The sequence below is a fragment of the Mastigoproctus giganteus genome, chromosome 1 (assembly GCF_048544385.1).
Source record: "Mastigoproctus giganteus isolate SK-2022 chromosome 1, ASM4854438v1, whole genome shotgun sequence".
Taxonomy (NCBI): domain Eukaryota; kingdom Metazoa; phylum Arthropoda; class Arachnida; order Uropygi; family Thelyphonidae; genus Mastigoproctus; species Mastigoproctus giganteus.
The window spans coordinates 186,287,656-186,306,435 of NC_143575.1; the positions used below are offsets into that span (position 1 = coordinate 186,287,656).

General features: G+C 35.4%; 1 protein-coding gene across 1 annotated transcript in view; it reads right to left on the reverse strand.

Moving 5' to 3' along the window:
* Nucleotides 1-6,378: 6,378 nt before the first annotated feature.
* The window catches only part of Acat1 (Acetyl-CoA acetyltransferase 1), a 223,404-nt gene continuing 211,002 nt past the window's right edge, over nucleotides 6,379-18,780 (reverse strand). Inside the window, exon 13 of the mRNA XM_090383498.1 lies at nucleotides 6,379-6,596. Within this exon, the coding sequence (XP_090239624.1) occupies nucleotides 6,476-6,596 (121 nt within the window). The 3' untranslated portion in view covers nucleotides 6,379-6,475. The remainder of the gene's footprint in view (nucleotides 6,597-18,780) is intronic.

Sequence of the window (18,780 nt, forward strand, 5' to 3'; positions counted from 1 at the left end):
CAGAATGCCGTCCAGGTTGGTTGTCACAGTCAATGTTTTTCTTTCTTTCCTTCGAAGCATTTCTCTTACTTCTTTCCTTGTACTTTATTCTTTCCCTTTTTATTTCTTTTCTTATTCTCTCCATTGGTTCTTGCAGTGTATTGTCTCTTAAGAGTCGCTGGGTTTGAACTGATCATTGTGGGCTTGTAGACTTGATGAGAAGCCATTCTGGTAGCTTTACGAGGTGTCAATCTGTGGCTGTATGGTCGTGAAAGTTTTTTGTCTTGAAAAGAGCTCCTGCGCGAAGTGTGAAAGCACGGTAGTGTTACTCATTTTGCAACACGAGCTGTTCTTGGTTCCTGAGTGTGAACTGGGTCTCTGTCATGAGGATGCAGCGCAGGTCTTCGTAGGTAGGACATTCATGTGAGGTGGTCCCAGGTTTCTTCCTCTCCAGAGTGGCGCTGTGGTGAATCTGAGAGACCAAAGTCATAGTTTCCTCCTGAAGGACCCACATCCCGTGAGGATAAAGGTGGTATGGAGGCATGGAGCGAACCATGCAGGCTGGCTCGGTGGGAAGAATTTCCGTGTTATGGCTCCTTTGGGTAGTCGGGCCTGCCAGGTCTGCTGTTAGATGCCTCCTTTCAGCACTTGTTGTTTGTTGGATTGGTGGTGAAGCCAATGCAAGTGGCTGTTCTGGCTTTGGACAGGTGGTAAAGCAGCCCACAGTGCACAATTTCCAGGTCCAGGGGAAGGGATCCAATGAGGACCTGTAGTGTGTGGGTGGCAACCATAAATGCTCTGGAGATAGTCAGAGGATAGAGCACTGTACGGTCTAGTTTTCTCCTGTTTACTAGTGATTGCTTTGTTTTACCACACACCTGTGGCATATGACAAAGCTGGGATGAAAATAGCCTTATAGAAAAGGAGTGTCTTCTTCAAGCCCCAGTCCAGTCCCTTCTGCTAACTCTGGAAATCACATCGGAGTAATTCCTGATTTTGGTGCGTAGATAATTGCAATGTGGGGTGAATGACGTTCTTATCCAGGACTATTCCGAGATATTTTAGTTCCATTTTTAGCTTCATGGTTGTTCCGCGGGGGCCTCCTAATATACAGAGAACCCCTCAAGAGGATTGAACTTGATTTTCCTGGCAAAATTCTGAGCTTGTTCTCTTGGATCCAGTGCAGCAGTGTTGAGATGGCTTGATTTGCCATTGTTTCCATTTGGGCTATGCTGTTTGCCTCAAGCATCATTATCAAATCATTGGTTCGGGCTTGCGTTTTTACTGTGTTCAGGTCAAAGTTTAAGAACTCACCAAGGACCAGATTCCACAGAAGGGGTCCCAGGACAGAGCCCTGTGGGCAACCCCTGAAGACTGGTCATGACACCTGGCAGTATGGAGCACTGAGGACTTTTCTACTTGCTAAGTAGGTCCGAATGTATTTGTATAAGTTGATGGGTATGTTTCCTTCAGAGGACACTTGGCCACCATAGTGAGTCAAAGGTGAAGGTTATTCTTTCTACACTGTGAAACCAGACAGGAGCACCATCAGATGTTATTAGGAGGAAAATGGCAGCATACATGAGGCTGTGGGCTTTGGCACCCCTTCCCCAAAAAGGATGGGGTCGGTGTGACCCTTACATGTGATCCCAGCGAGCATTTTTATGTACTTTTTGACTACAGTAGTCTGTGTGCAGGAAAAATGTCTATTATAGCTCAGTATAACTCAAAGATGCAGGATTTGAGGGAAGCACTCTCAATGAGAATAACTGGGTTTATATGTTAAGATGAGCAGTTTTGTTTGTGATGGAGATGGTCAGCTTATGTGTTTCTGTCCAATGTGCAAGAGCAGAGAGGACATTGTTTGCCCACACATTAGAGACCCCAAAGGAAAAGAAAAACAAGAAAGTTGCATAAAAAATAGTTGCACAACTGTCCAACTCGTGATTAGTCCACTGCGCAGATTACACAAAATTTACAAACACAACACGCTGTTGCCTCACTATTTTAGCCATTAGATGAGAGAAAAAATAACATCTGATGTATCAGTGCCCAGTTAATAATGAGCAGTGCATTTCATGTAGCAGTATATAAATTTCACGGTGCAACAGGCATAGGTCTAACCTATCATCATCATATGTTCAATTGTCTGAATAAGAATCGGAGACCAGTTACATAAGAAAAACCTGACATATTAGATTCACCCATGATTACTTAGCCACGGAGTGAGTTAAAAAAAAGCCCATTAAAGTTCTTCGCATCATTGAAGACTTTGAACCAGGGCCATTTCCACCCAGTGAGAGGATGGTGATTATAACCACTGCCACCTGCAACGGTGACTGGTTACAAAAGAACAGCTTTAGGTAAATGTAGGAAATAATTGCCTCAAATGAACACAGATACCTTTGATCATTAGCAAGAATACATAAGGTTTACAACAGCATCTTAATTCTAGGCAGATATCATGGCTGCCACAAAAACATCTACATCTATCGCTATGGCAGAATGGAATGTACCATATAAGGTGATTTAAGTTAAACATTACATGATACATTAAACACTGACACCGCAAAAAGATTAAACACCATTTGTTCATATCTTGTTACAAAGTATAATTATATTAGTATTAGTTGTGGCAAATGATGCAAGAAAGCAAGCTTATACAGCATCAGCCAAAAAAAAAAAATCCATTTTGCCTCCTATCATAACTAATTTCACAATAATAGTTTGCCTAGTTCTTTGAATTTATTCAAACCACCCCTTCCACAATGGATTGAAGCTTCTTACAGCAGTCCCTGTTGGTTGAAGGGGAAATTTCCACACATCCATTCTGCAACCATCCTTCCTCAATTTAAATTTGTCCCCTCACATGCACAGTCCGAGCAGGAGGAGGAAACCACCAGCATTGAGTTAGCTCAAGTCATTCAAAACCTTAAACACCCTGCAGGTGCCTAGTTTCGCAAATTGCTAGACGCTGCAATTTGCAAAACTGAAGTGCCTTTCTTGGGAAGAGCACCTGTTCTCAATCTCTTTGCTCTATTCTGTACCCATTCCAGCAACTGTAACACCTTCCTAAAATTAGGCCACCAGGCCTGTATGCAGTACTCAAGATGTGCCCTGACCATTGCCTTATATAATGGGATAACCAGATCCTCATCCCTGCTAGCAAAGTATACTACTGACATAGCCCCATAAGCTGTCCTGGCAGCCTGTCTGCTCAGACTTCTTATATGACTGCACAATTACCTTAGGTACTTTTTCATATTCCACTATCTACAGCAGTGTTTCCCAAACTTTTTTAGCCATGGAACACTTTTCATCTCGCAACATATTCACAGAACACCTACGAAACACAAGTTTAGCAGGATCCAAAGAACTATTTCATAATATTTTATTACATATGATGCACTGCGCATCAGGAACATCTTTATTTCCAATACATGTAAAGTCGAAAATCAAATAACTGTGATCATACTTTTGTTTTGGTCTTTTATTAGTTGGTTCCCGTTTTTTCACTTTGGATTTTTGGAGAACAAAACGCTGGGATTTTTCATCCTCACTTTTTTCGACCACAAATCTATGGTCACATTTTAATAATAAGATTTCGAAATACTAATAATTATCAAAAAAAATTTATACAAGTGAGTTTAGTTATGATATCGGTTCGCTTCCTCCTGTCCTTCAGCCCGTGTGCTCCAGGCTAAATTGCATACTAGATCACCACATTGCTACTTTTTCGTAGGTGTCATTACCCCTACGCATAATTCTCTATGCAAAAGCCCGCCAAAATAAAGTGTTCCACAGTTTATTCAATTGATTATTAGTCTATGGCAGTATATTAATAACCGAAAAAAAAATTATGCTAACTATTATAATGATACAAAAGTGGTGTACACTACAGATAGGCAAAATTTATTTTATTTTTTTAATTATTAATTACGATTTTTCACGGAACATAGTTTGAGAAATGCTGATCTACAGTAAAGTACCACACAATTGGTACATTATTCTGGGATTACTGCTACCCATATGCAGTACTTTATATTTTCAATGTTAAACTTCAGTTGCTATTTCTTGGCACATCTACCTAATTTTTCTAAATCTTGTTGCAGAAGCATACCTTCAATAGTCATTAATCAACCTGCCAACTTCTGTATCATCCACAAACTTAGACATTAAGACTGACATATCTTTATCAATAATATTACTAAATACAATAAAATTAATTTTCTGTATTTATTATTTGCCAATAATAAATATAGAAAACAGCAAGTGGCCTGTTCACCAGACATGAACCCTGTGGAGCACCTTTGGGATGCTGTGGAAATGTCCATTCAAGCTTTGGATCCTCCACCCAGCAATGCAACAGAATTATAGACAGCAGTGCAAAAAGCATGGATGGAAATACCCATGGAACACCTTTGTGAACTAGTGGACTCAATGCCTCGCATTGAGTTCACTAGTTGACTGCCCTTATCCTGGCGAAAGGTGGGCCTACCCATTACTAGGTAGGTATCCCATGATTTCTCTCCACTCAGTGTATGCTACAATGTGCTGCACCTGTAAGACCTCAAAGAAAGGTATTTACATGAGCTGTTTTCACAACCGGACCAAGCTAGTTGGTCTCAAACGAGGAATGCATGGTTTTATCCCTCAGAAACTCAATTACAGAACAATATACCACTGCCTTGTAGCCTTATTTTCTTAACATACACCCACATGTCTGTCTTTGGATCTCGGTTTCAGTTTGTTAAGGGCTGGATGTCAATACACAATCTAATTTCTGTTTTTTTTTTTAAACTTTCTTTTTTAATTCCTTAATGGCTTAAACATGGATGCACAATAGAATGTGTTTACTGGTTTTCCTGTGAATTTCCTATATTCATTGTTCATAGCGTTCCTAGCTTTTGTTCTTGTTTATGTATACAGTGGGTCTTGAGACAAGAAGCAATCTGCTTGTTTTACCTCAGCCAATCATGGGCTGTGATATCATTTGTTGGACCCATATGCACTGTTTATCCAAAAATGCACTGCTTACTTGTCTGACAAGATAGTTGAAACATGCAGCCAATTACAATATATACTTTACTTTTATTAACTTGATATATGAATTACAAGATGATTAAGTAGCAAGAAATTGTGTAATATGATGCAAACGTCACCCCCACAAGGTGTGAGACCTCATGGGTGCAGTATTGAGACTGATTTTATCAAGCATTTTCTGCACAATTAGCTGCACAATAAACTCACAAAGGTATGTTCTGAGGTGTTTCATTGTGCATTTGTAATAGTTATACAAGAAATGGATTAGTCTGCAATCAGCTATTGGAAGGAAAGTGGTATGTTTTCTCTGGTGAAAATGAGTGAACATTTTTTAAAATGCAAAGAATTAATATTATATGTGATTGGCATTATAAAAGAATTTCTATAAAAGTTACTAGAGCTATTCTTTTGAATAGCTCTAGAAACATTTTAATCATAGCAGCATCATTGATTAAGTGTATATCTCCATAAGAGAACTACTTTGAAAGCAATAATGTTCACTGATATATAGTATATTACCAGGGATGGCCAACGAGTCGATCGTGGATTTAATTTCGGTCGATCACAACGAATTTTAAATATACAGTCATCCCTCAATTTGTGCACCTTGTGCAATCTAATTTTTGAGATGGTAGATCGCGGCCCATTTTGAAGGAAAAAAGTAGATCACATCACAAATTAAGTAGGCCATTCCTGGTATATACCAATAGAAGAAGATTTATTATGTAATTAGTCTATTACTCTGTCATGCTTTGTATGCACAATACAAACTTTATTTTTATGCAGGTATATAGTTATCAGCCTTTGCTCATCAATGATTTGTTTTCTCCTCTTACCTCCTTCATAGCAAAAATAATGAGCACTAAAATATGTTTATTTCTATTTTGAGCACCAAAAAGGCTTTCGATTTGAATAACCATATCATCCAAAAATTTTGACAAAAAAATTTAATATTACTAGAGGGATTCACATAACTATATGAATTGATTAAATGAAATTTTTATACTACTTTTATATCTGATTTACTATGTATGTAGTGCAACATTGCAGAATTCTTTGTATGGGCTATAAAAGTAGCATTTTTTAGGCTCAAAAACTCTTTTTTTCATGCCTATTATCTTGTTTCAATACTTATTTGATCAATTCAATATCATCGCTAGTACCGATTTATAAGGGCTTGAATATGTATCTGAATGACCATAAAAAATTATCATTAAAGGAAAAAAATTAATGAGAATAGTGTCTTTAAATGTCTGAATTGAATCATTTATGCCCATATGCACAAGATTCAATTACTTCTTATGTGTACATACATGCACATAAACAAAGTCTTAATATTACAAGTTCAAGTAAAAATATGTTTCTCAAAAGTCATGATTTTTTAAATTCTTTTTTCTATACAAAATTAGTTGACCAATGATGCAATTTCTTAAACAGCTCAACTGGAAACAAATCATAATTTCTGAATGAGAAGTGCTGATGCACCACCTCCCCCATTGCAAATGCTAGCCATTCCATATTCATTAGGCTTTAATGTATGAACCAAGTGATTCACAATACGTGTTCCAGACATGCTATAAAAGAAAAATAATTTATAAAATTTTTATTTGATAGTTTTCACTTAAAAAAATCACTATATACTTATAAAAATTATTCTACTTTAATTAAATAGCAATTGGTATTATATTATATTAAAGTGAGTTTTTTAAATTTATGGATCGATATCCATAGTAGGGCAAATGCCTTTTTAATACTTAGTTCAGCTGTATCAAAATAACTTTTACAATTTTTCACACCTCAAGTCATCTATACATGATGTTCCTCATATATTGTGCATGCTTAAGAACTGCCACCAACCTTTTCCTTAAATGGTGAGATTTCTGCTTTTGAGTCCATGTTCTGTCAGGATGGCAACAAGTATTTCAAGTGAGAGCTGTTAGATAATTTAATTCCTCTATATTGTATTTTCCTGCAGCTATTCTCTACACTTAAAAGTGTAGAAGAATAGCTGCAGGAAAGTACAGTATAGAGGAAAATAAAAATTTGCCTAATACAGCAAATGCTTTAAGCAAAATATCTGCTATATTAAGATTCCATATTTGAGAGAGAAAACAGCAGTGCAGGCAGTAAAGAATGAATTAAATTCATTCTTTACTGTGTTCGAAACCATCAGTTAAGACCAGCATCTAAACTAATGCTGTTTGTTATTGTTATTTTGGTTTTTAGGAGCATTAGCAACTAAGGCCATATTGCTCCGGGATATGCGGTGGTCATTCCCTGACCTTTCCGCATCCTCCGTATTTGGTGGTGACGGGCTCGAACCCCGGTCTAATCAAGAAGAGTGTGCTATGCACTGCTGCTCCTGCCCACCTGGCTACGGAGGCGCCGCTAAACTAATGCATAACAATTTGTGGTGGGGAGGGGGCTGGGCAAGGCTCAAGCATAGGGGACCCAGGATTTCTTAAAATCACTGGGCCAGTCCACACTTGAGTGCAGGTATTAACCTCAAATATTAATGACAAATAGCATGTACCTGAAACAGCCCGATGAATTCCCTTGTCAGGCATTCATCTGGCTGTATTGTTTAGAGAGGGTCATTTATGTTGAGTGGTTGTTACTTTAAACTCCACTCTCGCCTCCCAACAATTCCTTAAATTAAGAATATTAAGTCATGAAAAAAAAAATAATAATATATATTAGGTGATTTAGTACTGTGTGCCATAAACTTGCAGTGGATTTGTGAGAATAAAAGGAATCAAATATTTCTTAGGATGTTAGGAATAAACCTTTTGATTCACAGAGTATCACTTCCTGTATTTAGCAGCAGCACAGGATCAGCATAAAAATAAATAAATAATGCAGTTATTATTCACAATGGAATGCAACATGGGAAGAATTTGCAAAGGATTATGTGAGTTAGAAAAAAACACTGCTATTTGGGGTGCTGCCTTAATCTCTGTTTGAAAAAAGGAAAAAAAAAAAAAATTAAAACTACACAATTAAGCCAACAGCTGAATCTTTAAACCTAAATTCAAACTTTTTTTTCTTCTCTAGAAAAACTACACTTTCTAATTATATCAATGCAATTTGTGCTACTACATCATGACATCATTCCATGTAATAAAAGGTTTAGCGCCATTCAAATTAATGAGTTTTAACTCTAAATTCTTTCTAAATTTGGCCTGTATGAAGATGCCTGGTCTCTTTAGAGACCCATAGCATCTTCCTGCAGACTAAATTTGGGAAACAGTACCCTATAAATCAACAGAATTTTATGTTTTTTTTTTTTAAATATTTTCTGAATTCCAATTTAATTGTATCATTTTGCATCATTTCTCTGATAATAGTAGCAACATCACAAAATTTTAAAACAGATTTTCTTAAAACCACGCTGCTTAAAACTGCGCTCTTCAGAACATTTTTGATTGCTTCTGCTGCCAGGAAGCCAGTGCAGAATTTATGACATGCAATTCTGAATCATGTATAATGCTTTAAATTGTTAAATGCTGTGATTCTTTTATATAAAAATGTTTGCATATTTATGTCTAAGATATGTTCACCACATTCCTGTATATTTCAAGTTAGCTAGTCAGTGACTGGCAGAAATGAATAATATGCAATTGACATTTGAGCAAAGGAAAAATATTTTAAAGTGGTTCTGGAAGTATGAAAATGTTAGAGAAGTCTACCATGAATGGGAACAGCAATACACAAAAAAGGCCTACATATTTGAAGAGTGCGGAACTGATAGCAACATCAGTAAGTACAGATGTGGGAGGGGAAAGGATGTCTATGTGCCAAAAATGTCTGAACTGTCAGATATCCCTACGAACAGTTCCTGAAAAATCAACACAACAGTTTTATCAATGTGCATTAAGCCAATACAACACTTAGAATTTTAAAGGACATAAAATGAAACCTAATCCAGATCAATGCATGCATTCCATGAGCAGTATCTTGTTATAAGAAAGGTGAAAAGAGGTTTTATTTAATAATAGGGGTGCATCCACCCCTATTATTAAATAAATTAAAGTGGAAATCAAAAATTATTGTTGGGTTTTGTTTCCTTGCTGTTTTAAATTTGTGAAAAGATTATAGTTTTTATTGTTCTGATTATATAGGTATGTTTAGCATTAATATTAATGTGCAGAAAACACAAGGAAGTAAAGTTTATTTAACGTCTAATAAAAAAAAATTAATAATCATTATCATCAGTACAGACACAATAATAAACACAAATCAATCCTTCTGGACATTCAGACTTCCATTCACTTATTCCTGTTAGTTTTTTGGCCCTAACCATAAGCCCTCTTCCTAATATTTGTTTGATGCAACCAATCCACTTCCCACCGGTCTGCTTCCAAGCCTATTACTGTTCATTTTTGCTTTCAATATCTGTTAGCTGACAACACATTTTGCCAGTTTGGTGTATTTTATGATAGCATAACAGCAGGATTAATATCAATGAGGAAGAGTAGAAGGAATAAACATCAATTTCAAGTTGTTTTCTCTTCTACCTTAATTTTTATACTTTGAGTAATAGATACTATAATTTACATGGGTGAAGTGCTTTCATTTTAAGTATTTAAATAACAAAACTAAGAAAAATCTGTGCAACATGCTTATTTAAATATTATATTGAATAGACTGCCTTTGTAGACATGTTTTCAATAAATTTCCACAAAACATTATAATCAATGCATGTACCTTTATTGACAATAAATCCATCCCCCCCTAGGTATAAGGAAGTAAACCAGCAAGAAGGCTATCTCAGTGAGCACCTATATGGTACAAATTACACTCTTACAGTAATAATTATATACAGTGGAGCCTCGACTTACGATGACATCAACATCCAATATTCTCAGGAACCTTCCATACAATCGTTTATTTTAAGGTTATTTGTTATTGTTGTTATTTGGTTTTTAGGAGCATTAGCAACTAAGGCCATATTGCTCCGGGATATGCGGTGGTCATTCCCTGAATGACCTTTCCGCATCCTCTGTATTTGGTGGTGACGGGCTCGAACCCCGGTCTAATCAAGAAGCGTGTGCTACGCACTGCTGCTCCTTCCCACCTGGCTACGGAGGCGCCTTATTTTAAGGACTGATGATATTTGCAGGTACCAGTGGCTTTCCAATATAGCTGAAACGATACATGGGTGAAAATTTTCAGACACATGGTGCACGGAACATCACTCGTACAATTGGCCTCAACAAATTAATGGTAATCAATGGACACTGCTCTTCATGGACAAATGTTATTAGTGGAGTTCCCCAGGGTTCGGTGCTGGGCCCATTGTTGTTTTGTGTATTCATCAATGATATTGATGAAGGTATATCAAGATTAATGTCCAAGTTTGCAGATGATACAAAGATTGACAGGGTTGTTAATGACAGTAAAGACATTAACTCCAACTGGATCTAGATAAGTTGGGCAAATGGGCTGAGAAGTGGCAACTGAAGTTTAACATTGACAAATGCAAAGTACTGCATATGGGTAGCAATAACCCAAGAGAAATGTACTAACTGAAATGTACTAAATGTACTAACTCAGGGAAGTGGAAAGTGAAAAAGACCTGGGGGTAGTTGTGCAGACAAATATGAAGTTCGCTGAGCAGTGCAGATGGGTTGCCAGGGCAGGTCATGGAGTCTTGTCAATGATATATAGGAATTTTTTGTTAGCAGGGACAGGGAGCTGATTATCCCATTATACAAGGCAACAGTCAGGCCAGAGTACTGTGTACAGATCTGGAGGTCTCATTTTAGGAAGGATGTAGAGTTGCTAGAACGAGTACAAAGAAGGGAAACAAGATTGGTGAGGAGAACAAAGGGGGTGCTCTTACCAAGAAAGGCTTAAGTTCTGCAAATTGCAGCACCTGGAGAGTAGGCACCTGCAAGGTGATCTGATTGAGGTGTATAAGGCCTTAAATGGGTTGAGCAAGCTGAATGCTAATGGGATTCTTCCTCTTGATCTGATTAAGAACCTGAAGGGGCATGGATTCAAATTGAGGAAAGACAGTTGTAGAACAAATGTGCAGAAACTTGCCTTTAGCCAGCAGATTGGTGGAACAGACTTCCATCTTTTGTTGTGGAAGTTGATAGTCTAAATAAATTTAAGGCTGAGCTGGGCAGGCATTTGGAACGAATGGAGGGGTGAAATGGGAGGGTTTTTTTTTTTTTTGGCTGATGCTGCATAAGCTTGCTTGCTTGCATCGTATGCCTCTACTAATGCACATCTTTTTTTTCTATTGTTCAACGTGTGGCATGCGGAACATCACTTATACGATTGTTTTAGATCTATTATGATCCATCATAGATCTGAAACTTAAAGCTCCATTAACCAGTGGCAGTGCTGTGCACTTGGAAGACTTTAAAGCCAGCACAGGCTGGTTTGAGCGCTTCAAGAAAATAGCGAATATCAAAAGTGTTGAAAGCATGGGAGACATCCAGTACTGATAAAAAAGCAGCTAAGACCTTTAAAATTGAATTCCAAGAGTTTGTTGATCAGGAGGGTATCTTCCCCAGCAGGTTTTTAACATTGATGATACTGGCCTCTTCTGGAAACGAATGCCCAGGAGAAAGTACATCACTAAGGATGAGGCTAGTTTACCTGGGTGCTAATGCCTCTTGAGATTTTAAGCTGAAGCCTTTGCTTGTGTATCACTCTAGCACCCCCAGAGTATTTAAACAAAAAAAGGTTGACAAAGGCATGCTGGCAGTGTTTCGGCACAGTAATAATAAGGCATGGGTTACAAGATGTCTTCAATGAATGGGAGCTTGAAGTTTTCTGTCCTTCAGTGATTGAGAAAAATAAGCTTCCTGTGAAGGCACTGCTCCTGCTGGATAATGTGCCAGGCCATGATCCCAATCTCTTAAGGCACAATCTGAATTTGTTCAGGTCAAATTTTTGCCACCCAACAGCACTCCTCTTCTTCAACCAATGACCAGCAAGTGATTGCAAACTTCAAGAAAATTTACACCATGAAAATGTTCGCAAGTTGCTCTGCAGTGACCTCTGGTGAAAATTCTGTCACCCTCAAATATTTTTGGAGGTCGAAGTTCAAAATGCTGGAATGTGTGAGGCTGATTGTAAGTTGTTGAATGATATTTCCACCAGCTGCTTAAATTCAGTCTTGAAAAATTTATGGCCTTTAATTATCTATAACATTGATGGATTTGAATATGATGGTGCTTTGACACATGATATTGTTACTCTTGGTAAATCAATGGATCTGGTTGGCGAAGAGGATGTAGAGGACCTTACTGGCGCTCATGAGCCAAAAGACACCAAAAAGTGTGAGCTGAAGAGTTGAAGACTAATTTCTTGTTGTAAGTGTTTAAGAGAAGTGCTAAAAAAACACCGACATTGAAAACACTTAACTCACACAAAATGGCAGACAAAGTCATTTCTTACTTCAGGAAGCTACAAAAAAGTTGTAAAAAACAGTGTCTTTTCAGTTCCACCACCACTATGCCACCATTCATTTCATCAGCGCTGCACTTCAAGTCTAAGGTAAATGCTAATTTATTGTTTGTTGTTTTTTATTTTAAGATGTTTTATGACTATTTGTTAAAATAATCTTTATAAAACACTAATTTTTAATGTAAAAATGATATATAATATGTAAGAAATACCTATTTTATATGTTGTTGGAATTACAGGAAATCAATGTATTATTGGTTTCAACTTATAATTTTTCAACATACAATGGGTTTTGTGGAACGAATTACCATTGGATGTTGGGGGCCTCGCTGTGTGTATATATATATATATATATATATATATATATATATAGTCAATGCAGTGAAACAAATTCTAGCATTACACCACATTTGCATTTCTGATGGTATGACTACAATAGAACCTAGATGTTGATATCAAATGAAGTTAGAGAAGAACTGAATAGTGGCAATGCAAATTGAAAAAAAAAGGACACCGGATTAGTTTTAGTGATATGTGAATACTTAAAATTGTCAAAGTTTAATATAAAACTGGATACATATTTAGTAAATTGATTATATCTGTATAGTGAGAAATTTAGTAAATGTTCTCTTGATGATTTTATAAATTTATGCTCGTATAAACTCTAAATTATCATAAGCATGTGCTTATGAAAATTTAGAATTTTTTTGTTGCCATTAAGAAAAGAGTTTACTGAATACCGGTGAGTTACATTTTCTGATGTTGGAAGATTTAATTATTCTGGGAAAAGAGAGTATGGAATGTAAGAAAAAGTTTTAAGGGATTTTCAGTTTAAAAATGGATGGTGCAAGGATAAAATATCCAACTGTTTGACTTAACAAACAAAACTTTAGAATTTATAAAAGAAGAATCTGTAGTGGCACAGAAAACATTAGGAGTTTTGAGTCTTTTTACATGTAACATTGACATTTACATGATGACAAGATTTAAAAATCCACAACTGTAAACTTGAACAATTGTTTGAATATTGGTTGTTTTGGGATGTTTATGTTCTGTTTAATTGAAAGTACAAGGTGTCCAAAAAAAAAAAAAAACCAAATAAATAAAAATATTGAAAAATCCATAACTTTTAATCTGATATGAAATAACAGATGTTTTCACTGTTATAAAGAATAATCCAAAAAGTTTGTTTTCCATATACTTAATAGTTCACTGGTTCAAAGACAGTGAAACAATAGGCTATAAAACAAAATGCCTACTGCTACAAATCACTGATTCAGGTTCAAAATAATTATTGTCAGATGTTTAGAAAGGATCCACCAAGCATTCCAACCATTTACATATTGATGAAAAAAGTTCAAGAAAAGTGAAGGTTTACTTGCATGATAAAGGTAGTGGGTTACCTCAAATGTCTTACAAAGTTCAGGAGAACATTCATAATGCATTCCATTGAAGCCCAAGAAAGTCAATTCAATGCACTTTGTGGGAACTTCGAATTCTGAAATCAAAGTACACAACGTCATTCATAAAAAATACTTGGGCTATTTTCCTGTAATGTTCAAGTGGTACAGCAGTTATTACTAAATACAGGCCAGCACATGAACTGTTTGCAAACATGATGCTGCAGTTAACTGAAAAAGACAAGTTTCCTATGAAAAGTTTTCTGATGAAGCAACTTTTCATGTTTCAAGGTGGAAATTGGCATAATGTTCATATGTGTGAGTCTGAGAATCCATCTGCAGTGTGTAAAAGAAATTGCAAAGATCAGATTAGCAATTTTTTTTTTTTTTTTAACTCTGAAAAGTCACTTAACGAAACAACCTATCTTGAAGTTTCAGAGAACTGAGTACTTCTACAATGGAGGAATATCAGCCAAATGTTTTTTTCAACAGGATGGGGCCTCAACTCATTAGTATTCTGCTGCAGGTAACACTTTTGATGCTTTTTTTTTTTCCCTAAATCACTGGATTGGTCATGGTGGGCCAGCTGAAATAATTCCATTCAATTTTTTCTTGCACGGTTATGTTAAGGATAAGGTATTCACAACAACAGTTCCTGATATGCCAACATTAAAGACAAGAATAATTGAAGCAATCTCTTCAATTTCGCCTGAAATGCTAATCAATGCACAATAGGAGGTCGAGTATGTACTTGAAATCCTCAGAATTACAAGAGTGGTATAGATTCAAGTTTATTAATGCACATAATAACTTTTTTAGAGCTATTATTTGCAATTGTGAAAACAGTTAATGTAAATATGCATCTATTCAAAAGTTATGGACTTTTCTAACAGTAAAGGTTTTTTTCAGACACCTTGTTATTACAAAAACACATTTTTGATGCATTGTTTAGTGCAAATAAGTAGTCTCACTAATTTAGTCAAGACAACTTAAGAGCCCACTTTTATGCTGAAGAAAAAAATTGTGCTATTTTGAAAAAAAAATAAAAAAAAGCTGGCTAAATAATGAGGTGTGATTTTTTTTTTTTTGGCTGATGCTGCATAAGCTCATACATTTGCTTTCTTGCATCACATGCCACTACTACTACTACTAATACTACTACTACTACATGCACATCACTATCAATAGTTTATTTTTTGGGGAGTGACAATATTAAGCTCAGACATAGACAATAAATTAAACCATATCATCTGTAATGTCATCCTGTTTGTGAAAACCATACAGGCTTAGAACATGTAAAAAACCATTGCTTATTCATATTAAAATGTTCAAATTCAGTACAGAAAAGGCAACGAGAAGTCAAGCTCATAAATTATATAAACATTTCCCAATTCTTTTGTTGTATAGAATTCAAGGCTGAAATTCTGAATTATTTATGTGCTACAGACGAAGCAACAGAAATATCTCACAGTACAGTGAAAAATATATTGAAGGAAGACAAACAATTCAGTGTGAAAGAGAGCTAGCGTATTCTCCTAATGGTAGGAAAAATAAGCACCAAAAATAATCAAGGCGGATGATTTTACAAAGTGTGCTATTCATTTTTAAATTCATGACCTTTAAGCTAAAATAATTCCTCTGACCTTAAAACTTCTGGCATCACTGAAAACTGACTTGGATTTACACTGCAGCAGAGAATATCTCTGAAACCTACTTAACCCTTTCAGGACTCTGGGAATACATTTTAAAGGTAGCTTTAAACAAAAAAATAATGAACAAGTGTGGAAAACTCATTGCTGAAAGGGTTAAAGAAATGGGCTTTAAATGAAGAAAGTTCCAATCTCAGAGAAACTGATGTGAAAAAATTAGGTAATAGTGACTATGAGAGAACACTATTTACAAAGAATATGACATAACCCTGGGGGCTCACATCTGGTGAGTATGGGCTTGGCACATCCAGGGTCCTGAGCTGGATATCATCATTCTTCTCTTTCTTGATGATTCCTTTTTTACTCTCTCTCTCTCTCAGGGTAACTCGGGGAATTTTTTTTTTTGCTGGTTCAGCATAAGCTTCAGGCTTCCTTGAACCATATGGCTAATAATAATAATAACATGCCAGATTCTAAGGCATATTTTATTCCATGTCATGATAGATTATACGATGCATATGCAAATCATACAGCAGGATGGTGTCAATCTCTGACCGAGAAGAAAGTGATACACTGTTGCCAACTGGAAAAGGCTCTCAGTTAATTTTATCATAATAAATATTAGTGAGAATTATTTCAAAAGAGCTATTAGAGCAATTTCTGCGTTATCTTACTTAATGTTCCCATACTTTTTAATTAATGGGTCCATAATTTTTGGAATGTTGACAAGCAACAGCTTTACTATCTGCCTAAAAATAAATAATGGTTGAAAAATAAAATTCTGGAATTCATAACTAAAAGCAAACATTTACTTTTGGCCTCAGCTATAAATCAGAATTAACTTCAAAATTTTAACAAAAGTTTATTTCGTGTACATACACTAATTTCAAAGTAAGCAAAGAACAAATAAAACTGTATACATGCAAATATATACAGTTTTATTTGTTTGAACTCTACAAACAAATGCAGAGTTCAATTAGTGTGCCAATATCAAGCAGTTGTTAATTTCATGTGTCTTTAATTTTAGAGCACTCATTTACTGACCACATATACACAACATGGGACATTACTTTGGCACTGTTTTTTTTTAACATTAAAATGACAAACCACATACTACAAAAGTAAAACTATTTGTTCAGAGATCATAATTTTGAAAGCAAAATGTATTTATAACTTATGGTAACTTTTCACATAATTAATATGTCAATTTGTTTTTTTAATATTTAACACTTTTTTTTTTTTGCACATTAATATGAAAATTCAACTTTAGTGCAATCAAAATTACGTGGATTCAATATTTTATAGCATTTTCTTTCTTTAATTAATTATCCTTTAAAGATGACAGACCATGTATCAACCCTTCCAATTCTGATGACACCCATCTGTCTAGGTCCAAAAAAACTATGTGATCTCCTGAACTCTGGTTGAGTTGATTTCATGCTGAATAAGCACAGTTCACAGTTAAATTATCAAGCTACTTTGCTGAGATTTTTTTTTTTTTTTGAAGTAATCACAAAGTAACTCTAAATTTTAGTTTAACAAAAGAGAGGAGGAAGGATGGCTCTTCAGGCCAATGTAACTGTGGGAACCCCATTAATTGCAAACAAAACTATAACAGAGTGAATGTGAGGGAATTAGATAACATCAAAACCAATTCTAGAAAAAAGAACATATGGTAGTCTACACAATATTGCAATATTTTGAAAAATTTTAATCAGCAATTAGCTAATGAATTACCAGTTTTTTAAATGTGTTAAATTGTTCAAGACGTCAAGATGAAATTCTTTTGTGGAGATAATATTTGCTAACGAGATGAGGAAATAACAGGAAGAATAACAATTATTGTCTAAAATTAATCTACAAAAGTATCTATCTGAGAAAGCAAAAAGTTGGATTTGATAGCATTATTTATAATTAATTTGCCAGTGTCAGAGTGAAATTTTTTGAATATTTCCCAATGGAAATTTTTTTTTTTTTTAGTGGTCAGTGTAATGTTTCACTCTAAAACATTAAAATATTACAATCATAAATGGGCATAGCTTTTTATAAAAATTTTTTCCATGATGATTTTCTCTCATGCATACGGATTTTTATATGCCACAAGCTTATAATGCTATTACAGGAAATTTTTATTTTTTTTGCCTGATCAATTTGATATGATTACTTTTAATATTATGATTACTTTTAAGATAAATAATTATGTTCATAGTTTAGTTTTCAAAAAAAAAAACAAAAAAAAAACAGGTTGTCTTTTCAAGAACGGCAACCCTGTTTTTTCAAATTCACTGACAACTTCCTCTAACAAAAATCGAAAGGAAAATTACAGTATGTCTGATAATTTACTTACTAAATAAATTATTATAACTTCCTTATTTTTTAACCAGTTTTAATGAAACCGACATTAAATGATTCATTGTTCCTTTAGGCTTAGAAAATTAATGTTTCTTTTACAGGTGAATTATCCCTCCAGTTTTGAGAGTGCAAGAGGGCCAAAATTTTGGGGATCTCTTATAAGCGTTCAGAGATGATGGAGGGCCAAATGTGGAATACGTACAACACTGGATGTCAAACAATAAAAAAATTGCCATCAGAGTTAATGACAACAGGCTGTGTTACTGATAAGAAAAGAACAAAAAGGCCACCAACCTCACGGACTGCAGAGAACATTGTAATAGTGACTGCCATGTTCTGAAGGAGGAGCCTACACTAGTGCCCGAAGGTGTTCATGAAAATGGATTCATCATTATGCAGTTGCTACCATGCTCAAGAAAGAACTATATGTAATGAAACTAAATGTAACTATATGAAAGAGCTGTATGTAATGTGGCTTCCAACTGAAACCACAGAAGCCACATTACATTTTTTTTTTCATGAGAATCCCAAACACGAGAGGTATTAGAACCTATAGTACTTAGTACCGTGCTTGAGTTGGAGGTTGAGAAGACAAAAGAAGATATTTGTTGACATGAGACTTGAACTTCTGTAGACTGTAATTTTCAAGAAATATGTATGTTGTTCCAAAAAATGGCAGTTGAATGAATAAACAAGGAAGATGAAAAGTTGGTTCTGTGAGTTTGAAGTTGGACAGTAAATGGATGTTGGCTGGTGGCGGCACGTGTTCGGACTGTTTTGAAAGAGAGGGCTGGAATTATAGAAGCCAATTCAGAAGAACAGTGCCCATGGAAGTATCTGTAGAAAAGGAATGCAGCAGAAACAGTATGTCCATGAGACAGAGAGTGGAGAGACTCTGTTAGAGATGAGTCATTAATTAACCTAACTGCCCT